The sequence below is a fragment of the Ranitomeya imitator genome, chromosome 2, assembly GCF_032444005.1.
Source record: "Ranitomeya imitator isolate aRanImi1 chromosome 2, aRanImi1.pri, whole genome shotgun sequence".
Lineage (NCBI taxonomy): Eukaryota > Metazoa > Chordata > Amphibia > Anura > Dendrobatidae > Ranitomeya > Ranitomeya imitator.
This window is the reverse complement of record NC_091283.1, coordinates 644,291,441-644,316,572: the sequence shown is the minus strand read 5'-3', so window position 1 is coordinate 644,316,572 and position 25,132 is coordinate 644,291,441. Positions and strand designations below refer to the sequence as shown.

The following is a 25,132-nucleotide window of genomic DNA, read 5'->3' as shown; positions in this document are numbered from 1 at the left end:
GGAAACTAGACCCCCCAGGGAACTAATCTAGATGTGTTGTGAGAACTTTGAACCCCCAAGTGTTTCACTACAGTTTATAACGCAGAGCCGTGAAAATAAAAAATCTTTTTTTTTCCCACAAAAAATATGTTTTAGCCCCGAGTTTTGTATTTTCCCAAGGGTAGCAGGAGAAATTGGACCCCAAAAGTTGTTGTCCTATTTGTCCTGAGTACGCTGATACCCCATATGTTGGGGTAAACCCCTGCTTGGGCACACGGGAGAGCTCGGAAGGGAAGAAGCACTGTTTTACTTTTTCAACGCAGAATTGGCTGGAATTGAGATCGGACGCCATGTCGCGTTTGGAGAGCCCCTGATGTGCCTAAACAGTGGAAACCCCCCAATTATAACTGAAACCCTAATCCAAACACATCCCTAACCCTAATCCCAATGGTAACCCTAACCACACCTCTAACCCTGACACACCCCTAACCCTAATCCCAACCCTATTCCCAACCGTAAATGTAATCTAAACCCTAACTGTAACTTTAGCCCCAACCCAAACTGTAGCCCTAGCCCTAACCCTAGCCCTAACCCTAGCCCTAACCCTAACCCTAGCCCTAGCCCTAACCCTAACCCTAACCCTAGCCCTAACCCTAGCCCTAACCCTAACCCTAACCCTAGCCCTAACCCTAGCCCTAACCTTAGCCCTAACCCTAGCCCTAACCCTAGCCCTAACCCTAGCCCTAACCCTAGCCCTAGCCCTAACCCTAGCCCTAACCCTAGCCCTAACCCTAGCCCTAACCCTAGCCCTAGCCCTAATGGGAAAATGGAAATAAATACATTTTTTTAATTTTTCCCTAACTAAGGGGGTGATGAAGGGGGGTTTGATTTACTTTTATAGCGGGTTTTTTAGCGGATTTTTATGATTGGCAGCCGTCACACACTGAAAGACGCTTTTTATTGCAAAAAATATTTTTTGCGTTACCACATTTTGAGAGCTATAATTTTTCTATATTCTGGTCCACAGAGTCATGTGAGGTCTTGGTTTTTGCGGGACGAGTTGATGTTTTTATTGGTAACATTTTCGGGCACGTGACATTTTTTGATCGCTTTTTATTCCGATTTTTGTGAGGAAGAATGACCAAAAACCAGCTATTCATGAATTTCTTTTGGGGGAGGCGTTTATACCGTTCCGCGTTTGGTAAAATTGATGAAGCAGTTTTATTCTTCGGGTCAGTACGATTACAGCGACACCTCATTTATATCATTTTTTTATGTTTTGGCGCTTTTATACGATAAAAACTATTTTATAGAAAAAATAATTATTTTTGCATCGCTTTATTCTCAGGACTATAACTTTTTTATTTTTTTGCTGATGATGCTGTATGGCGGCTCGTTTTTTGCGGGACAAGATGACGTTTTCAGCGGTACCATGGTTAGTTATATCTGTCTTTTTGATCGCGTGTTATTCCACTTTTTGTTCGGCGGTATGATTATCAAGCGTTGTTTTTTGCCTCGTTTTTTTTTTTTTTTTCTTACGGTGTTTACTGAAGGGGTTAACTAGTGGGCCAGTTTTATAGGTCGGGCCGTTACGGACGCGGCGATACTAAATATGTGTACTTTTATTGTTTTGTTTTTTTTATTTAGATAAAGAAATGTATTTATGGGAATAATATTTTTTTTTTTTTTTCATTATTTTGGAATATTTTTTTTTATTTTTTTTTTACACATTTGAAATTTTTTTTTTTACTTTTTTACTTTGTCCCAGGGGGGGACATCACAGATCAGTGATCTGACAGTTTGCACAGCACTCTGTCAGATCACTGATCTGATAGGAGTGCAGGCTGCTTCACAGTGCCTGCTCTGAGCAGGCTCTGTGAAGCCACCTCCCTCCCTGCAGGACCCGGATCCGCGGCCATCTTGGATCCGGGGCTGGAGGGAGCAGGGAGGGAGGTGAGGAGACCCTCGCAGCAACGCGATCACATCGCGTTGCTGCGGGGGGCTCAGGGAAGCCCGCAGGGAGCCCCCTCCCTGCGCGGTGCTTCCCTGTACCGCCGGCACATCGCGATCATCTTTGATCGCGGTGTGCCGGGGGTTAATGTGCCGGGGGCGGTCCGTGACCGCTCCTGGCACATAGTGCCGGATGTCAGCTGCGATAAACAGCTGACACCCGGCCGCGATCGGCGGCGCTCCCCCCGTGAGCGCTGCCGATCGCATATGACGTACTATTGCGTCCTTGGGAAGTAAAGCCCACCCCACATGGACGCAATAGTACGTCTAATGGCAGAAAGGGGTTAAGGACCGGACATACGCATACCCATTGTATTTAATGATAATGGCACATGTCAGATTTTTCACACATACCGTGGGTCCATATGAGAAATCTGCATACATGTTTCTTTTTTAAATGTACCACTGATTAAATGCACACTGATGACAAACGGACAACATCCATGTATCATCAGTGTGAAACGTACCCGCTCCTGGGAAAAGCAGTACAATTAGCGCTGTTCCCAGTCACCGGGTGCTGAATGCAGCTCTCATCATTCTCGCTTGAGATCAGCGAGTCCAGGCAACGCTGATGAGACTTTTAGTCAGCACCCACTGTGATGCGCGATTTAAATAAATAATTCAATAAATAAAATGGCGTGGGGTCCCCCGTTCTTTTTATAACCATCTGAGGGAAGGCCCAAAGCTTGGCGCTGTTTTTAATATTCTCGGAAGGGAACAATAGCCATAAAGATTTCCAGGCTATTAATATCAGCTCACCGCTGTTTGTGTAGCCTTTACTGGTTATTATAGGGGAGACCCACCCCCAAAAAATTATGTGGGATCCCCTTATAATTACTAACCAACAAAGGCTAAACAAGACAGCTTCGGGCTGACATTAATAGCCCAAGATGGGGCCATGGATATTGGCCCCCTCCCAAAGTAAGAAATTAGCCTTCAGTCAACCCAGAAATGGCGCACACATACTGTAAGTCCCTATAATAAGACATTTAGTTACTATACAGCTAGGACAGCCGCTGCGGCCCCCCTTCTTGCTTCTGGTCACCAGTAAGGGCAGTAATGCCTTGATGGCAGCCCTGCATATGCAATGCATTTTTAAAATCAGCTTTTACCTACAGTAATTATCTATATCATTTAAAGCTAGTTTTCTAAGTAATGATAAATTTTTTTATATACAGATATAGATAGCTAGATAGAATAAAATAGGATAGATGTCCAATAGATATTTAATGTCAGAAGCCCCCTACATATAATAAACTATCACCCTTTAATGCCTCTCATGTGGAAATTAGGTGGGTTTAGCCTTTTTAAATATATTAAATAAATAATTAATTTAAACAATGGCGTGAGATCCCTCTTATTTTTAACTAGGTGGTGGCCCTATTCTAACGCATCGGGTATTCTAGAATATGCATGTCCACGTAGTATATTGCACAGCCCACGTAGTATATTGCCCAGCCATGTAGTATATTGCCCAGCCACATAGTATATTGCCCAGCCATGTAGTATATTGCCCAGCCACGTAGTATATTGCCCAGTCACGTAGTATATTGCCCAGTCACGTAGTATATTGCCCAGCCACGTAGTATATTGCCCAGTCACGAAGTATATTGCCCAGCCACGTAGTACATTGCCCAGCCACGTAGTATATTGCCCAGTCACATAGTATATTGCCCAGCCACGTAGTATATTGCCCAGCCACGTAGTATATTACCCAGCCATGTAGTATATTGCCCAGTCACGTAGTATACAGTACAGAGCCACCTAGTATATTGCACAGCGACGTAGTATACAGCACAGAGCCACGTAGTATATTGCACAGCGATGTAGTATACAGCACAGAGCCACGTAGTATATTGCCCAGCCACGTAGTATATTGGCCAGTCACGTAGTATATTGCACAGCCACGTATGTCACAGGTTACAAAATAAAAAATAAACATATACTCACCTTCCGAGGGCCCCTTGTAGTTCGGTCACATGACCGTGACATCATGGCAGGTCCTTCTCCCATACCATCCTTGGCACCGGAACCTGCCACTTGCATGGAGCGATCACCGGAGCGTCGCGAAAGGTGAGTATATAATGACTTTCTATTTTTTTAAATTATTTGATTTATTATTAGATGTTTTTACTATAGGCAGCGTCAATAGTAAAAACTTGGTCACAATAGCGGCGGTAACGGAGTGAGCTACCCGCGGCATAATGCGGTCCGTTACCGCTGGCATTAACCCTGTGTGAGCGGTGACTGTGGGGAGTATGGAGCGGGCGCCGGGTGCTGACTGCAGGGTAGGGACTAATTGGACAGTGGCCATCGCTGATTGGTCGCGGCAGCCATGACAGGCAGCTGGCGAGACCAATCAGCGACTTGGATTCCATGACAGACAGAGGCCGCAACCAATGAATATCTGTGACAGACAGAAGGACGACAGAAAGACGGAAGTGACCCTTAGACAATTATATAGTAGATGACCAGTTGAGAGAAAACAGACAGATGGGGGCTATTGTTATTTTTCTGGGAAGGGACCACTTCCCAACTTACTAATAACAGCTCACAGGTGTCTGCATAACCTTTACTGGTTATTAATGAAATAGGGTGCCCTCTATTTTTAATAACCAGCAAATGCTAAACAGACAGTTTTGGGCTGATGTAATTAGACTGAGAAGAGGCCTTATATATTGGTTCCCTCCTAATAACACCAGCTCTTAGTTGCCCCAGAAATTGTGCATCCATTACATGCGCCAATTGTGGGTCTTAACCTCGGCTATTCCCGCTCGCTCTGGTGCATTGGGTAATGATTTTGGGGTTGATGTCAGCTGTGTAATGTCTGCTGACATCAAGCCCAAGGGTTTGTAATGGAGAGGTGTCTGATTCCACAGTCAAAAGTAATAAACACATAAACAGTCATTTAATTGTAAAATGCACTCCATGATCTTCTTTTACTAATTTTTTACCATACAAACAAAAATACTCCAAATTGGTCTGCTGTAAATCTATCCCGCGACCCACGATGATCCCCAACTCTGCTACATCTGGATGCCATGCTGAGCAGAGCATACAGTATACTATAGAAAGTGTGGATTAAATCCACGCTGCCGCAATAATGATGAGGTTCCAGTTGATAGTAGACTTAAAACAGTGGTTTATTCAACGCGTTTTAAGTCTACTATCAACTGGAACCTCATCATTATTGCGGCATCGCGGATTTAATCCACACTTTCTATAGTGTACTGCTTCATATGGTCGGTGACCGGCTTGTGGATCTGCGGCAGCCGAAATCTTCACATGCCTGCTTTCAGCTTCACCAGGTGAGCGATTTTCTTGGTGACTCCTCCATTCTTTTTGTGAGATAAGACCCTATTTGCGGTTTGTGTCTCCCTTTTTCCCTTCAAATATGAGCAGAGAATACAGAAATATGACTGCTCAGCATGGTGGCTGGAACACACTGACAGTAGCATAAGATTGCAGCTGCAGTGTCGATCGGTGACATCCCCCTTTTTAATAACCAGTAAAGACTACGCAGACAGCTGTGCGCTGTTATTAAAAGTCTGTGAAGATCCATGGATATTGGTCCCTTCCCAGAAAAATAATACCAGCAGGTTATTAAAAACTAGATTGTGGCCCGATTCTAACGCATCGGGTATTCTAGAATATGCATGTCCCCGTAGCATATGGACAATGATGATTCCAGAATTCGCGGCAGGCTGTGCCCGTCGCTGATTGGTCGAGGCAACCTTTATGACATCATCATCGCCATGGCAACCATTATGGCATCTACGTCGATACTGTGCCCGTCGCTGATTGGTCGGGGCGAATTCGCGGCAGACTGTGCCCGTCGCTGATTGGTCGAGGCAACATTTATGACATCATCGTCGCCATGCTGTGCCCGTCGCTGATTGGTCGAGACCTGGCGGCCTTGGCCAATCAGAGACGCGAAATTTCCAGGACAGGCAGACAGACAGACAGACAGACAGAAAAACCCTTAGACAATTATATATATAGATAATGGGATAATGGGAGTCCCACTTTTTTTTAATTATTAGCTAATTACATATACAGTAAGTACACACACTGCACTAATTATATATGTCACTGACATCTTTCTATCTATCTATTCTATTCTGACAGTTCACGCTGTGAATTTATTGTACTTGAAAGAAGGTTCGTATGAGATAAGTGTGTAAAAATTGGATGGCACAATCATGTCCGTGAGCCGTGTTAATTTTTTTTCTCACACCCATTAACTTGCATTGGCAAGTCTCGTCCAATATACGAGGTCACTCGCATTTTTTTCTCTGTCTGATCCGAGCTGAGAAAAAAAATCGCAGGTAAGCACTAAATCAGTGAATAGCATTGGTCAGAGTGCAAGTGAGTTTTTTATCCGATTGAATTCATCCGATTTATACGCAGATTAGTATGAGCCCTAAGGGTTAAATTAGTAGCACCACTCCAGAAAAGAAACTAAGAGAATCTACAACAAGAAATAAAAAAAATAAACTAGAAATCTGCATTTAAATATGCAAATTGCCTCTTAGAACTTAAACTCTGGCACCAATTATTGGAAGTGGCAATCATAAAAGTCAATATGGACCAAATAAAACTTGTTCTGTTAACCCCTTCCTGACACCTGCCATAAATTTATAGTGCATTTTGGGTGCATAGATCGCTGCTGCGTAACTAGTCAGATTCCATTGTCATTCACTGATAACAGCACTGAAAGATTTGTCTATCACAAGTCTTTCTTTTGTTTACAGTTGTGCTCAAAAGTTTACATACCCCGGCAGAGTTTTTGCTTTCTTGGCTTTTTTTTCAGAGAATATGAATGATAACGCCAAAAACTTTTTTCTCCACTCATGGCATTTGCGCAGTAATGGATTTCTTCGTCCGTCATGGACCCCATTTTTCTTCAAGTGCTTCCTTATTGTGCATCTTGAAACAGCCACACCACTAGTTTTCAGAGAGTCCAGTATTTCAGCTGATGTTATTTGTGGCTTTTTCTTTGCATCCAGAAAATGTTTTCCTTATAGATGACATTTTTGTTGGTCTACCTGACCGTGGTTTTGTTTTTACAGAGTCCCTGATTTTCCATTTGTTAATCACAGTTTGAATGCCGCTGACTGGCATTATCAATTCTTTGGATATCTTTTTCTATCACTTTCCTGTTTTATACAGTTCAACTACCTTTTCCCATAGATTAGTTGATAATTCTTTTGCCTTCCCCATGACTCACAATCCAGAAATATCAGTGGCTGGATGAAAGATGCAAGAGTCTGTCTGGATCCCAGAAACTCACTCAGCTTTTATTCACACACTGATTACAAGCAAACAGGTCACAGGTGAGGATGTTACCTTTAGTAGCCATTCAAACCCATTTGTGTCAACTTCTGTGCATGTTATCAGGCCAAAATCACCAGGGTATGTGAACTTTTGATCAGGGTCATTTGGATGTTTTGAGTTGTCATTATGATTTAAAAAGAGAAAACAGAGTAGTTTTACAATAAATGGCTTCCCCCAACCACTAACCATGAGTGGAGAAAAAGTTTAGGTGTCATCTCATTCATATTCTTTTAAAAAGGACAAGAAAGCAAAAATTCTGCCGGGGTATGTAAACTGTTGAACACAACTGTAAAAAAAGGGAGCAGCAGCAGACTGGTGATTTCTCTAATAAACGTCACCTATTGGCAAAATTGAGCAGAAATGTCTCTAATGCGCCCTAAAATACCTCACATTATGGCAAAAGTCGGGTTCGAAATTCTGGCTTACTGGTATCAGGCAAGCAGGTGAAGGTGTAAGATCTTGCTTGGTATTGCAAAATCTTACTCTTTGCTCTAACCCATGCCGCATCCTTCACTGCGTAGTTACCAAATGGTAATATTATTAGATAGGTTACTGTTTGGTAACTGCTTAGTAAAGGATGTGGCATTGTTGGGTTCATGTAAAAAGCGAGATCTTGCAATAACATGCGCTTTCAAAGTGAGGAGTTCTGCGGAGCTTTATGGTCTCCATGCCAAGACCCCACAACCTAAAATTTTGTACCTGACTTTTACAAGAAAGTATTTTTTTAGGTGGCATTAGGGACACTTCTGGCCACTTTTTGAAAATTAAAAGGGCATCACTAGACTTATACTCTTTAAGTGCTTTGATCTAGGGAGGTGTACTCATCCATCGTCCGCTGCGATGCAATTGCTTGCTGCTGATGGCTTTTCTATGTTTATACTTCTACTAGATGGTAGCCCAATTCTAATGCATCGGGTATTCTAGAATATGTATGTAGTTTATGTCTGAAGATTTTAGAATACATTGAATACACAGGATTCGGACTGCGCCTGTCACTGATTGTTCTCGGCCGGCCATGAAGTATATAGCACAGCCACGTAGTAAATAGCAGCCCACATAGTATATTGCACAGCCACATAGTATATTGCACAGCCACGTAGTATATAGCACAGCCACGTAGTTTATAGCACAGCCCACGGAGTATATAGCACAACCCACAGAGTATATAGCACAGCCACGTAGTATATAACAGCCCACGGAGTGTATAGCACAGCCACGTAGTATATAGCACAGCCCACGGAGTGTATAACAGCCCACATAGCATATAACACAGCCCCATAGTATATAACAGCCCACACGCGCAGTATATAACACATGCCACGTAGTATATTGCCCAGCCCACGTAATATATTGCACAGCCCATGTAGTATATTGCCCAGTCCACATAGTATATTGCACAGCCACGCAGTATATTGCCCAACCCACATAGTATATTGCCCAGCCAACGTAGTATATTGCCCAGCCCACATAGTATATTGCACAGCCCACGTAGTATATTGCCCAGTCCACATAGTATATTGCACAGCCACGCAGTATATTGCCCAACCCACGTAGTATATTGCCCAACCCACATAGTATATTGCCCAGCCCACATAGTATATTGCACAGCCCACGTAGTATATTGCACAGCCACGTAGTATATTGCACAGCCATGTAGTATATTGCAGAGCCCACATAGTATATTGCACAGCCCACGTAGTATATAGCAATGTGGGCTTCATATTCCTGTTAAAAAAAAGAATTAAAATAAAAAATTGTTATATACTCACCTTCCGTTGGCCCCCGGATCGAAGCAGTTACCGACGCTTCTCGCGCGCTCCGGTCTGAAGAGTGCATTGCGGTCTCACGAGATGATGACGTATAGTCTCGCGAGACCACTATGTCATCATCTCGCGAGATCGCAATGCATGGAGCGGTCACGGGAGCATCGTGAAGAGCGGGAAAGGCCTGTTCTAGATCTGAAGGGCCGACTGATGGTGAGTATATAACGATTTTTTTATTTTTTAAATTATTTTTAACATTAGATCTTTTTACTATTGACGCTGCATAGGCAGCATCAATAGTAAAAAGTTGGTCACACAGGGTTAATAGCAGCGTTAATGGAGTGCGTTACACCGTGGCATAACGTGGTCCATTAGCGCTGCCATTAACCCTGTGTGAGCGCTGACTGGAAGGGAGTATGGAGCGGGCACTGACTGAGAGGATTAATGAGCGGTCATTTTGCCACCGGACTGTGCCCGTCGCTGATTGGTTGTGGCTGTTTTTCCACTACCAATCAGCGACTTGGGATTTCCATTTCAGAGAGACAGAAAGACAGACAGAAAGACAGACAGACAGAAAGACGGAAGTGACCCTTAGACAATTATATAGTAGATGAAGCAGAGCATGTCACTGTTATTCATAGGAGATAGGTCAATTAAAAATGTTCTGAAATACTGAAGTATTGCAGTGTATTGTACAAGGAGAAGTTAAGTCATCTAACGGAGCTAAAAAAGCATGCAAAAAAAGTTGAAAAAATAAAAATACAAAAAAAGAATAAAGAAAAATACATGTTTTTCAGTTTCAAAAAATAAATGAAAAAAAATATTTTTAAAAATAGCATATTTGTGTGTCCATTAAAGTCTGATCTTTGAAAATGTAACTTTAGCCCAGATAATAAACTCCATTAAGAAAAAGAAAATATCTACAGATATCACAGTATATTGATATTGTCATTTTCATTTTTTATATTTCTCTGTCATAGAAAATCTGTCGTTCTCATAGAGGAAACTTGAGCTCCGTTCATAGCTGTACAGCAAATCGCGATCTACAATGGTACATTAAGCTAAAAGCTAGCAATGTCCGCTATGCTTGGATTGGTGTTTGGAAAAGTAAATTGGTAAGTGCAACATCATTTTCTATGTTTATGGTATTTCCTAATGAATGTTATAATTTCCATGGGATTCCATTGAAACAATTAATGTGGGACACCCTACTGAGGCTTGGTAACGCCATCACGCCTCTACTGGAACAGTTCTATCTGACACTTGTCACCCCTTCCTTGCAACATTGATATTAAAGAATAGAAGCCGTATGCCTATTAATGCACATATGAAGGAGAAATGGAGCTAGTCTTGGCCTGGACATCCTTCTTATGGGACATACACTATCTCTATGGGATGTCTTTAGTGCTATCCTGGCCTTCTGCATGACAGACAGAAGAACATTCTGGGTTAGACTGACAAATCAGGCAGTTGGGCATTGTCAATTAGGGGTCTCCCATTTTTTTATGTTCTGCTCCCCCTCCATTCTCAGTGATATTTTGTAGAGGCTCATTAGAGGTTTCAATACAAAAGATAGGGCCTGGATGCAACTATTGTGGCTATGTACATGTGTTATTTCCTGAAACAATAGCAAGTTAAAAACTAAAAAGCTCTAGTGGCCTGTGTGAAAAGTGCATTTTTTTCTTTTCTTTCTTTCTTTCTTTCTTTCTTTCTTTCTTTCTTTCTTTCTTTCTTTCTTTCTTTCTTTCTTTCTTTCTTTCTTTCTTTCTTTCTTTCTTTCTTTCTTTCTTTCTTTCTTTCTTTCTTTCTTTCTTTCTTTCTTTCTTTCTTTCATCCCCAGATAGAGTATAAGGAGATAATCAATCATTGCTTAATTTCTAGTGTCGCCCATACAGCACTGTTGATGGAAGTAAATTGAATTATGCCAATTGGGCTTGTAACCAGAACAAAACACGTGGACGTTGGTGTGTTGCCATGTGTGTAAACAGTAAGTACAGTCAAAGAATATCATGACCACATTTTTATTATACAGTATATGTTCCCATTCTTAACGAGATTTTCCAATTATGAGTTTTTCATCCCCATTGGCTTCCACTAGGTTAAAGTGAACCTATCACAAATTTTTTAAGTATTTAATTTAAAGGCAAAAGTAAAAATATCAATTTGACAAATTATAAACAATAAACTCCCTTTCTTGGCACAAGCCTCTCATTTATTTGAGTCGACTTCAGCTGAAGTCGCCACCAGGGGATTCCCCAAGCCCCTGTGCTTTGATGAGGTCAATCTCCCATGACGCATTGCACCAAGGGAAAGTGAGCAGCAGTCTGCGGTCTGCGCTCTGTAACTAATGCTCAGGTAGGGGTAAGAAGCATAGCAGGATCGATGGGCTGCTATGTACATTGGTAACTATCCGGCCAGTGATTAGCAGTATCACAGCGATCCTGCTCTACATCTGGTGGGACAGCACAATGAGTTTTGTGTCTGCCGATGTCCTGTAACTCCCTCCCAGGGCTGGTTTTAGACAAAGTGAGGCCCTGGGCAAAAGTTTAAAGTGTGGCTCCAAATGCTCACATATTTCCCCATTACACAGAAACATTTCTGTTGTATTTACATCTGCTGATTTCAGGCCGTTAAACGAGCGCAATCGACAATATTGAAGTCGTTTCATTCTTGTTCCTGAGTTTCTTTACACCAACTTAGGAAGAATGATGGGGACAGATAGTCCTCGATACAGTATAATGTAGGTCCCATATAGTATAATGCACTCCCCATGGTCCTTCATAGAGTATAATGCAGCCCCCTCACAGTATACTGCATCCCCCACTCAGAGTATACTGCAGCCCACATCAAAGAGTATACTACGGTCCCCGTCATAGAGTATACTGCAGCCCCCCCACACACAGTTTAATGCAGCCCCCCCACACACAGTCACAGTATACTGCAGCCCCCTCAGAGTATAATGCAGCCCCCTCAGGATATAATGCAGCCCATTCAGGGTATAATGCAACCCCCCTCAGAGTATAATGCAGCCCCCCTTAGAGTATAGTGCAGCCCCCTCAGAGTATAGTGGAGCCCTCACCCACACATTATAATGCAGCCCACCTACACACACACTATAATGCAGACACACACAGTATAGTGCAGACACACACACAGTATAATGCAGCCCCCCTCACACAGTATAATGCAGCTCTCCTATACACACACAGTATAGTGCCAACCCCTCCCACATAGTATAATGCAGCCCCCACACGCACAGTATAATGCAGCCGCCACACACATAGAATGCAGCCCCCCCATACACAGTATAATGCAGACCTTCTCCTCCTCTTTCCCCACCCTGCTCCAGGCTCTGCTCCAGTCTAATCAGCCCCACTGCTGGCATAGCATGGCGCATGATGATGTGACATCATCATGCACTCACTGAGTCAGAAGAAGAGGGGGAGTGATGTGAGAGGGAGCGACAGATGATGCTCTCTCCACCATCACTGCTTTGAACTGGATAAGTTGAATGCATGATGCAGGGGTGAGCCTCACAGCGGCCGCGTGGTGTGCTGCTATTAGTGGCACGCCACTGGCTGCGGGACCCTGGAGGTGTGGGGGGCCCTAGGCAGCTGCCTGGTCTACCTGCCCTTCATGCTGACCCTGCTCCCTCAATAACTCACCAGGTAGTGAGCTGGAGTGCTCCCCTTGATTACATCCTTCCACCTCCCTCTTCTGTGATAAACCTTGCACAATGTTCTTACTATAGGCTTCCTATCCCCACACACTGTCCAGCACTGAAGTTCATACCTTCTACAGACTCCTGTAGCCTGCGGGCTAGTAATTGTGCCCCTCCACCACCGTGTGACAGCAAGCAGGGCTGAGAGGAGGGAGACAAAAACTACCTACTGCAAGAAGCTATGTGCCAGACAAGAGAGGTTTTCATTAATTTCCAGTTCCTGTATATGGCGAGTGTATGTGTAATTGTGTGTATATCCATGTCAGATGTTTGCATATATGTGGAGAGTTCATGCATGAGTGTACAGTGTATATAAGAACTGTATGAAAACATATGTGGAGTGTGTGTATTTAATATAATTATATATATTGACACAACACAATAGTGGAAATAATTTCCATTGGAGTGTTGCCTCCCCTCTATTTTTCCTATACTTGGAGGCTTTTGGCTGGTTGCTTGGGGAAGTATTGAACCCACAACAACCGTACTTTGCTGCTGTTTTTTCATGATATATATTTACATTTTTTTTACGTGCATTTTTATTGGTACATTTTGGTGCTATTTTTTTTAAAGACAACATAGCAGCGCGCATGTAAGGGCCTTAGGTATAATGGTAATGGGCAGTGCATACACACTGCTATGTTGATATTGCAATACATTACTTTAATAAAATGGTGCCATGGTCAGCACATGCGCATACTGCGCTATCTGGTGCCATTTTATTGAAGGCACTGTATATGCAAATTCACAGACACCATTACTTTAAAAAAATTGATCGGTATAGAGCAGTATTCGCATGCGCGGACTCTGGCGCCATTTTTTTAAAGTATTGTACTATAAAATTAAATGGATTCTGTAATCAGAAATTACACTATTAGCCTGCAAATATGTGGTTAATCTGCAGGTTAACAGCGTTATTGTGTTTCCCGGTGCCTGCATGTAGGTGAATGCAGCTGGGAGAAAATTAATTTTGTTATCATGGCATCAGGGGCAGTGCTTTGAGTATACAGAGCAGCCACTGTAACCCAGTCCCCAGAACTGACTGACACTGGCTTTACATTGAGGCTGGCTGTCAGTCAGGGCAAGGGGCATGGTAACAGTAGCCTCTCTGTATTCTCTGACTGATTGGCTCCGCCCCCAACCCCATAACTTGAACCGAATGCTCCCCCGTCCTGGTATATGCTCCCCCATCCTGGTCCCCCATCCTGTTACATGCTCACCCACACTGGTCACAAATCTTGGAATATGCTGCCTCATCCTGGTATATGCCCCCCATCCTGGTGTATGCTCCGCCATTAAGGTCTCCCATCAAGGTATATGGAGGGCCCGCTAGGACCCTGGGGTATTCGGGCAGGGTCTGGTGGTCGTTAAAGGGGTGGTCAGTGACCCAGTCCGTGGCCCTGGGCGTCCAAGTAAAAGGAAAGGACTTTAAAGCTGTTAATTGAATAAAGAGTGTTCGTGATGCCTCCTGTAGTATTCGGTCAGGGATAACCGACGCTGCTCAAAGAGGTCCTCTGGGGGTGATGGCACTGCAGCAATGATGGTATGGCTTCCCACAGATGAAGCTGGGTCCACAGGGCTCCCGGTGTAATAGGCAAAGATGGTGTGGTGCCAGAAAGAATCAGAGGATACAAAGTTGTAGTCTCTTTATCTATTTACTGGTGGTGAAAAGCCACAGTCCAGAGTACCGGTAACAGGTGATGGTGAGGTACAGGCAGCTTGGAAATGATTAGGGATCCCCTTAGCCAGATGGGATTAGGAGCCTTCCTTGCTGCGCTGTAAAGTGCGTCCCTTGATGCCTATGGCTTCTTACAAGGTCCTCTCTCTTTCTCTTTCTGTGTCCTTGGAGAGTCACTGCATAGCAGGCAACGCAAGCCTTTTTACAGGTGTCTGTATTTACTGTGACTCTGGGCTCTAGATACTGCTGTGCCTTCGGGTGTAGATGTGGGCAAGTTACTTTCAATCTCCTGCCCTCTGGTTTTTGCTGTGGGTCATACAGTCCCACACAGCCTCGGACTCCTGGTGTCCGGTTCCTGCGCTTCAGCGTGGAGGGAGCCCAGTCGCAGCTCTCCTCCAGCTCCTCACTTCTCCTGCACTCCTTCCTCCTACACACTCTTTACACTCTGAACACACTCCTCCTCCAAGTCAGAACATACATATAGGGAAGCTCCCCTGAAACTGGGTCTAGAGCTCCCCCTTCTGGCCTGGAGTCAGAACATGTTGTATGCACAGATTACCTGCTAAAGGGATCCTCATCTTTTCCAGGCATAGCATCACCTTCCCCGAGAGGAAGGCAATAACACTGTGGTACCTGAACTCCTGGGGTGCCACATATATGCTCAACCATCCTGTATAATTTGGTAAATGAGCTTTTAGGGTTGCTAAACAGCTGCTGACCAGAGGCGCTGCCTACCAACCAGCCTGTAATCTGGGGCCGTGTCAGATTAGAACACAGCACTCTGGGCTGTCAATCCCAAGATGGCGGCTTCCATAGACTGATTTTCTAATTATATTATTCACGAAATAAGAGTAATTATTCTTCTAAAAGTAATTTAATTCATGCTTATTTATTTCTACAGTCTCCTTACTGCAATATACCATAGTATGCGTGTAAGCGATAAGTCCTCTTTAAATAATAGTCAGGTGGTACTCATCATCCCTAGGTCTAGTGATGTATCTCATCCCCCTCTGAAAGGCTGCATTAGTGATGTTACATCTACAGAAAAAATAACCTCTGCTACCAATCACTAGACCCAACAACTCTGCTGTTGTAGCCAACATAAATCGCTGAACTTAAATAATTGGTGGCAGTGGAAATGTTCATTGTGGAAATAACTGGTTATAGTCTAAAAAAATCCCGCAGTCATGTATTGCTCTATCAGTTCCTCTTCTTCTGTCTGTTTCTAAAGTTTACCCTTAATGTATGATCTCATAGAGCATATGCACATCAGCTTTACAATACCTGCATTGTGCGATATTAGGATACCATGCACACACTGTGAAAATTCAATGTCAATTTATCCTATGTCCCATTCAAAGGGTGAAATGTTTGGCTTGGCCTCAGATTTTTCACAACTATATTTACAGCAGGATTTACTGTATACTGTGGGAACATTTCGTATGGGAATTGTCACACATTCTTTAAGTTTCCCTGTAGCATATCTGCAGCCAAATCCACATTTAAAACATGCAGATTGTGCACATGATTACGTTTCAGTAATATGTAGACGATGTTCAAACCTCCTCTTTTAGCTTACACTGTATTACAATAGGGATTTTTCCTACATATTTGTGTGCACAATGCGTGAACTTACCCTAACACTTAAATCTATCTTTCAGCTGGCAAGTGGTACTCCTTCAGCTGCCACAAACGCCTTCCATCTGTCTGCACTTACTGAGAATCGGCCCAGCTCATCAGCCCTCATGCACCAGCTTTGAATGCTTGCGACTATGAAGATGTGTAAAGAAGTGCTTTGCCATACAGAAGTGTTCGATTAGTAGCAGAGTGTTGGATTTCTTTACCTCTCCTGTTGCTCCATGAGCATGCTTTAGTGCTATGTAGCTTATAATAAAAATATAATACAATATTACGCAATTGGGTGTCGTATTATTTTATTATTACTTTAATAATAAAATTATATTATTAAGTTATTACTATTTAACATGCATCATTTTTGCAGCGTTTTTTTCCCTATATTCTTTAGATTTCAAAAATCTCCTGCACATGCTTGTTTTTTTTCCTAATTGAATTTGCGAACTACAGCGTTTACAAAATCTGCAGCATCTCAGTTCTTTAAGGCCATGCTCACACATGGAATGTTTGGTGAGATTTTTCACCTCAGTACGTGTAAGACAAAACTAGGAGTGGGTGAAAAAAGTACAGAAGTGGTGACATGTTTCTGTTAGGCCAGGTGCCCAAGATTTGGAATTAGCAACGATTTGGACGCAGCACATGTTTGCTGCGTCCAAAACGCTACCTTCTGTTGAACGCAGGTAAATCCACATGTGTTCACTGAACCTTGTAGATTTACCAATTCAATACATTTCTATTGATGTAATTTCTGTTGCAGAGACTAGCGTCAAAATCGCAACAGTTGTCGATTGTGGGCACTTACCCTTTGAGGAAAAGTATGACTACTTCAGTCCTGTTTGTGGCTTCCAAATTCTGAGATAAAATACTGACCAAATATTAAACATGTGAAAGTGGCCTTAGAAAGCATTCAGAAAGTGAAAAAAACATAACAAAAATTTTCACTGCCTCTTTTGTTACATTTTTTAAGCATTTTTTGTGAATAAAACTAAATGTATTAAACATGTACTGTAGACAAATTATACTGTACATGTAATGGGCACCCAAAAAATGAGTATGAAAAACGCAGAAAAAATAAACAGAAGAAACGCAAGATCACTGTCCATGTTCCTAGGTCTGCGGCTCCATGCAAGGTCTCATCTCATAGGGTAAGGATGATTCTGAGAAAGGTCAGGAATCAGTCCAAAACCACATGGGAGGACCTGGTCAATGCCCCGAAGAAAGCTAGGACCACAGTCTCAAACATTACTATTAGTAACACACGATGTCATCATGGATTAAAATCCTACAGGGCACGCAAGATCCTACTGCTCTCTCCCGCACATGTTCAGGACCATTTGAACTTTACCAATGACCATCTGGATGATCCAATGGAGGCATGGTAGAAGGTCATGTGGTCAGATTATATCAAAATATAACTTTTTGGTATAACTCAACTCGCCATGTTTGGAAGAAGAAGGATGAGTACAACTCCAAGAGCACAGTCCCAACTGTGAAGCATGGTGGGGGCAACATCATACTTTGTGGTTGTTTTTCTGCAAAGGGAACAGGACAACTGTATCATATCGACTACATTAACTGGTGTCTTTTTGTTCATTTTGATAGTTGCTTTCCGGGGAACCTGGCAAGCAGATGGGGACATCTGATAGCAGAATGTAGTCCACCGCAGGAGGAACATTCATGCTTGAATTTGCAGATGCCAAAGAAACGGCAGTGTCCCTCATTAAATAGCCAACTCCTGAGTGATGCATGGCCACTGGACCATAACTTTGTGTATTCCCTGGTTTAGTGGCTTTTGGTATGAAATGGGGTTTGTTTTTGCGCCAGCATTAATCTTAACCCAACATCCATGGCTCTCACACCACAATTGACATCATGTTGCAATGCTAGACAACGCTCTACAAAAATTCTCATCCTAACACCACATAGCCGAACCACCGTGGGATCCGTAAGAGTTATAAATCAGGTCTTGATAAATAAAAGCTCCGAACAACATTCTGGGTGTTTTTGACTCATCACACATCCCAAAACAAAAAAGGATAAACCAATTATTAATAGTTTTTCCTATTTTTGGCTTTCTATCAAACGTTCTATTGGAATAGGGTCTACTTTCTTTATCAATGGTATGTTGACTAATGAATATTAAGGACCATATGTCCACATATGCATTAGCCCAGGTTTTTTTGTTTGTAACATCATTTAAATGAGCACCTAAAGGATTACCCCAACAGTAAAATGAATCCTTATGTACACTGGCCCTAAGGGCTTTCTGGATTTCAATCAGGGGTATTAAACCTTGTTTAGCTAGATGATCCCCTAAAGCGTTATGTGTAGGGACTAAAGGTAAGTTGTCTAAAGCCACACCATGCCCCTGCATACTTGAGTTGATTAGTCCTAGGCCAATCAATTCTTAGCTGTTTTACCATGTGATGTCTTGAGGGTCTCCCAGGCCTCCTAGAGGCACTTGATCCCTCAGAAGATGTGGAGATAGAACACCATCTAAAGGACCTGGATGGGAAACTTCTTCCTGTGGAATGTGAGCATCGGCTTTGGTGTGTAGACGCTGACTCTGTCTAAGTATGCCTTGAGTGCCTCCTGTTCCGATGCATCGAATGGCAATGGTTGTGCTATGCTGATCGAGGTGACACTGAGGGAGAACCTGACCAAGTACTGTGTAAAATATATGCAGGACCTCTTGGGTCCATTATGAGGTGAGCATTAATGGCCTCTAATTGTGTATTAATTTGTAAGCCTAAAGAAACTTGGTTGGGTTGTGGGGTCATGGGTGGGGGTTGATTTAATACATCCAATTGTGGTATGATCAGACCATGTTCCTGTACGATCAGACACAACCATTACACAGTACACAGCAGGGGCACATGTACAAGATTATCTCAGCACAGGAACAATTTTTTTTAACACATCCAATTGAATTGTGGAACTTATTTTTATTTCCAAATCTATTAATTAAAATGTAGTTTGTTTGTGGGAATGTAAAGTGCTGCAGAGCAGTAGTCATAACCAAGCTGATGTCCTATCACTTTATAGGAAAACTGTGTGGGTCCTGGCTGATTTTTAATGTTGGTGTTGTGTGGACTTTGTGCCCATGCAGGCCACCTTTAGCTGATGGTATTGGCTGGCCAGGACCATGACTTCCACAGATCAATGAAGGAGAATTCCGTGCAAACATGGGAACTTTACCAAGCTTAATAAAAGTTAAGTACAAGGAATAGAGAGTACACAGTCTTAAACATGTTTCATTCACAGCAAAAAGCATTTTCACAGACATCATTTCCTTCCATTGTACTCTACTCCAGGGTCGGTATAGCACACTGTTTCACCCTATTTCGTCACAGCGTAGCTTATTGCTACAGTACAGTTCAGTGAGGTTCTCTACACTCCCTCAGTGGCTCCACGTCCTATCTCTATGGATGCTCTGAATCCACTGCTCAGGACCCTCACTAGTCCCAAAGTCTCAGCCCTCTTTAGGTTCATCCCTTCGGCATTTATCAAGCTCAGGGTTTCTCGTAACACGTCTTCCTATCCAAGGACCCCTTTAAGATAGAAGGGAACTTTCCTGTCAGTTCCCGTCTCCTTCTAGCTGTGGATCAATTTTTGGCATCACTGCACACTCATGGCTCTCCAGCTTCTCACTGCTTCTCTTCAGGAAGTAATATGTCTTTATTAGCACGAACCCCTCATACTGTGGGCTATTCCCAAATATTAATGGTATCATAACTCTCCCTGTCTTTGCCAGCTACATGTGGCTAGTCAGACTACATGTACTGTACATTGCTTACATTACTACATACATTACATAGGCAAACATCTTACACTTCACAAGACACAATATGTACACAAGACACAGGACATTATTCTGAATACACATAACGTTATACACAGCAGTGATGCCATCAAGGGGGAGTAGGGCAATATGTCCATCTCCTTAAAGGAAAATCCATTTGAATGCATTTAATCTAAACTATGTTAATCATCACTGTTAACCACTTTGTGAACTCTAACCTAACTGTATTCTACAATCAGCATGGGAGTGTATGAAGCTGGCTCAGGAGCCGACCTTTTACATACTGGGCATATGATTGCAGCGTCATACAGCCATTATCTGACTCCTAGAGCATTGACCAATCACTGCTGTTTAAGCTTTTAGATGCCACTGTCAAAAACTGACAGCTAGTGTAAGTGTGCTTTGCCACCCATCATCAGCACCCCCATCACCCTTGTGTAATAGAATTCTTCTGAGGGCCCTCGTAACTGCCATTGGTTCTCCTATGAAGCCCTGAATGAGGCTAGCTGAGCTTCATAGAAGGATGTCAATTTTACTATAGACTATGATACTTGCACGTCACAGGTTCAAGTCTTCCAGAGGACTAAAGATCAAGTAAAAATTTAAAAAGTTGATATAAAAATATTCAAGAAATAAAAAGTTAAACGTTTACTTCACCCTCCTTTCCTCAGCCCAAAAAGTGTATAAAAAAACAAACATATTTGCTATTAAGATAATAATAATAATGATCTTTATTTATATAGCGCCAACATATTCCGCAGCGCTTTACAGTTTAACAGTTTCAAACACAACAGTCATAAGTAACAACGTTAGCAATAATAATTAAAGACGACCCTGCTCGTGAGAGCTTACAATCTACAATGAGGTGGGGAGATACAAAGCACAGGTGTGTATTTACAATGATGTATTTACAATGATGGTCCAGCCATCTTCAGGGGGTGGGGGGTAGATGGAGTTAGTGAATGGGCTACACACACAAACCTAAAATGACTTTGATTAGTGAACTGTTATGGACCTGGTGGTTAGGAGCACCCGGCACGACCTGATAGTTAAACTCACACAGGACAAGCTCTGGGATGTGGGAGCTCTGCTGACCGCAGGCCCTAATCCTATCACAACAACTAGAAATAGCCGTGGAGCGTTCCTGACACTCCCTAGACGCCTCTTCACAGCCAAAGAGCTAGCTAGCCCTAGAGATAGAAAATAAAGCCTACCTTGCCTCAGAGAAATTCCCCAAAGGAAAAGGCAGCCCCCCACATATTGACTGTGAGTAAAGATGAAAGTCACAAACGCAGAAATGAAACAGGTTTCAGCAAAGGGAGGCCAGACTTACTAAACAGACAGAGGATAGGAAAGATATCTTTGCGGTCAGCACAAAAAACTAGAAAAGACCACGCAGAGTGTGCAAAAAGACCTCCGCACCGACTAACGGTGCGGAGATGCCACTCTGCATCCCAGAGCTTCCGGCTAGCAAGACAAAATCATGATAACCAGCTGGACAAGGAAACAATGAACAAATAAAAACTGTCAGGAACTTAGCTTCTGCTGGAGAAGACAGGTCACCGGAAAGATCCAAGAGCGAACTGAACCAATGCAGGAACATTGACAGCTGGCATGGAGTAACGATCTGAGTGGAGTTAAATAGAGCAGCCAACCAAAGGATAAACCACGTCACCTGTGTAAGGAACCTCAGAAGCAGCAGCTTCACTCACAGCCACCAGAGGGAGTCCATGGACAGAACTCGCCGAAGTACCATTCACGACCACAGGAGGGAGTTCGACAACAGAATTCACAACAGTGAACGTGGTAGGCCGCTCTGAACAAGTGTGTTTTGAGCGAGTGCCTAAAACTATGCAAATTGTGGATGGTCCTAATATCTTGGGGTAGAGAATTCCAGAGGATTGGGGCAGCGCGGGAGAGGTCTTGGAGTCGGGAGTGGGAGGTACAGATTAGTGCAGAGGTTAGTCAAAAGTCATTTGCAGAGCGCAGTGGTAGGTTAGGCCAATAGACAGAAATAAGGGAGGAGATGTAAAGGGGTGCCGCATTGTGGAGAGCTTTGTGGGTGAGAACAAGTACTTTGAATTGTATCCTGTAATGAATGGGCAGCCAGTGTAGCGATTGGCGAAGAGCGGACGCGTCCGAGTAATGATTAGCCAAATGGACGACCCTGGCTGGGGAAAGTCGAGTGAGGGGGAGGCCAATTAATAGAGCATTACAGTAGTCCAGGCGGGAGTGCATCAGGGCGACAGTGAGGGTTTTTGTTGTTTCCATGGTGAGAAAAGGGCAGATTCTAGAGATGTTCTTTAGGTGTAAGTGGCACGAGCGGGCAAGAGATTGTATATGGGAGGTGAAGGAGAGATCGGAGTCAAACATAACACCCAGACAGCGCACCTGCTGCCGGGGTGTTATTATGGTGCCACCCACGGAGAGGGAAATGTAAGACTTAGGGAGGTTAGTAGATGGCGGGAGCAGAAGAAGTTCAGTTTTGGAGAGGTTGAGTTTCGGATAGAGAGCGGACATGATTTTGGAGACTGTAGACAGACAGTCAGTGGTGTTCTGTAGTAGAGCGGGGGTAAGGTCAAGGGATGATGTGTATAGTTGTGTGTCATCAGCATGAAGATGGTACTGAAAGCCAAATCTGCTGATGGTCTGTCCAATTGGGGCCGTGTGGAGAGAGAAGAGAAGGGGGCCAAGGACTGAGCCTTGAGGTACCCCGACAGTGAGAGGAAGAGGAGATGAAGTGGAGCCAGAGAACAGAACACTGAAGGAGCGGTCAGAAAGATAGGAGGAGAACCAGGAGAGAGCAGTGTCCCTAATGCCTAGTGACTGGAGCATAGAGAGTAGGAGAGGGTGGTCAACAGTGTCAAAAGCTGCAGAAAGGTCAAGAAGAATGAGCAGAGAGTGGTCACCGTTACATTTTGCTGTCAGAAGGTCATTGGTCACTTAGATGAGATTAACCCCTTAGCAACCGCCGATACGCCTTTTAACGGCGGCCGCTAAGGGTACTTAAACCACAACGTCGTTAATTAACGGCGCTGTGGTAAAAGTGAATAGCGCCCCCCAGAGTCGGATTTTCTCCGGGGTCTCGGCTGTCGGGGGTAGCCGAGACCCCAGAGAACATGATTCGGGGGGGGGGGGGTTTACCGACCCCGCATTTGCGATCGCCGGTAATTAACAGTTTACCGGCGATCGCAAAAAAAAAACGCGATCTCTTTAATTTCTCTGTCTTCTGATGTGATCGCACATCAGAGGACAGAGAAAGGGGGTCCCAGATAGCCCCCCGATACTCACCTATCTCCCCCGGTGCTCCTCGTGGCTCCCAGTGGGCGCCGCCATCTTCAAAATGGCGGGTGCATGCGCAGTGCGCCCGCCGGCCGGCCCCGGGAGTATCTTTGGGTTCTCAGCTGCCGGGGGTAGCCGAGACCCCAAAGAGCATGATCGGGGTCGATTTTACCAACCCCTGTTTTGCGATCGCCGGTAATTAACTGTTTACCGGCGACCGCAAAAAAAAAAAGAAAAGCAAAGTGTAATTCTCTGTCCTCTGATGTGATCGCACATCAGAGGACAGAGAAATAGGGGGATTCGGGGACCCTATCATACTTACCGGTGTCCCTGGGTCCTCCTGCTGCTCCTCCTGGCCGCCGACATCTTCTGGGCAAAAGAAAATGGCGGGCGCATGCGCAGTGCGCCCGCGATCTGTCTCCATCTGCCGACCGGCAGGAGAAGAGCAGTTGGGGCTAAAATTAGGGTTAGGGTTAGGGTTAGGGCTAGGGTTAGGGCTAGGGTTAGGGCTAGGGCTAGGGTTAGGGCTAGGGTTAGGGCTAAGGTTAGGGCTAGGGCTAGGGTTAGGGTTAGGGCTAGGGCTATGGTTAGGGTTAGGGCTAGGGCTAGGGTTAGGGCTAGGGTTAGGGCTAGGGTTAGGGTTAGGGTTAGGGCTAGGGTTAGGGCTAGGGTTAGGGCTAAATTTAGGGTTAGGGTTGGGGCTAAATTTAGGGTTAGGGCTAAATTTAGGGTTAGGGTTGGGTCTAAATTTAGGGTTAGGGTTGGGGCTAAATTTAGGGTTAGGGTTGGCGCCAAATTTAGGGTTAGGCTTCTTTCACACTAACGTCGGTACGGGGCCGTCGCAATGCATCGGCCCGACATACCGATGCATGTTGTGAAAATTGTGCACAACGTGGGCAGCGGATGTAGTTTTTCAACGCATCCGCTGCCCAATCTATGTCCTGGGGAGGAGGGGGCGGAGTTACGGCCACGCATGCGCGGTCAGAAATGACGGATGCGACGTACAAAAAAACGTTACATTGAACTTTTTTTGTGCTGACGGTACGCCAAAACACTGATCCAGTGCACGACGGACGCGACGTGTGGCCATCCGTCACGATCCGTCGGCAATACAAGTCTATGGGCAAAAAACGCATTCTGCGGGCACATTTGCAGGATCCGTTTCTTGTCCAAAACGACGTATTGCGACGGATGCCAAACGACGCAAGTGTGAAAGTAGCCTTAGGGCTAGGGTTAGGGTTGGGGCTAAAGTTAGGGCTAGGGTTGGGGCTAAGGTTAGGGTTAGAGTTGGGATTAGGGTTAGGGTTTGGATTAGGGTTGGTATTAGGGTTAGGATTGGCATTAGTGTTACGCTTGGGATTAGGGTTAGGTTTGGGATTAGGGTTAAGGTTAGGGTTGTGATTGGGGGTGTATTGGGATTAGGGTTAGGTTTGAGGTTAGGGTTGAGATTAGGATTAGGGGTGTGTTGGATTTAGGGTTTTGATTAGGGTTATGGTTAGGGTTGACATTAGGGTTGTTTTGGGGTACAGGTTGTGATTATCGTTAGGGTTAGTGATTAGGATTATGGATCAGGTTGGGATTAGGGTTAGGGGTGTGTTGGGGTTAGGGTTGGAGCTAGAATTGGGGGGTTTCCACTGTTTAGGTACATCAGGGGGTCTCCAAACACGACAGCCAATTTTGCACTCAAAAAGTCAAATGGTGCTCCCTCCCTTCTGAGCTCTGCCGTGCGCCCAAACAGTGGGTTACCCCCACATATGGTGCATCAGAGTACTCGGGATAAATTGGACAACAACTTCTGGGGTCCAATTTCTCCTGTTACCCTTGTGAAAATAAAAACTTGGGGGCTACAATATCTTTTTTGTGGAAAAAAATTTTTATTTTTATTTTTATGACTCTGCATTATAAACGTCTGTGAAGCACTTGGG

General features: G+C 44.0%; 1 protein-coding gene across 2 annotated transcripts in view; it reads left to right on the top strand.

Annotated features, from left to right (window-relative positions):
* LOC138665395 (bone marrow proteoglycan-like) overlaps positions 1-16,405 on the top strand; it is a 36,537-nt gene extending 20,132 nt beyond the window's left edge. For both annotated transcript variants that reach the window (XM_069752827.1, XM_069752826.1), the window contains exons 3-5: positions 10,070-10,204; positions 10,971-11,076; positions 16,150-16,405. In XM_069752827.1, coding sequence (XP_069608928.1) covers positions 10,070-10,204; positions 10,971-11,076; positions 16,150-16,208 — 300 coding nt within the window. In that variant the 3' untranslated portion in view covers positions 16,209-16,405. The remainder of the gene's footprint in view (positions 1-10,069; positions 10,205-10,970; positions 11,077-16,149) is intronic.
* Positions 16,406-25,132: the final 8,727 nt, after the last annotated feature.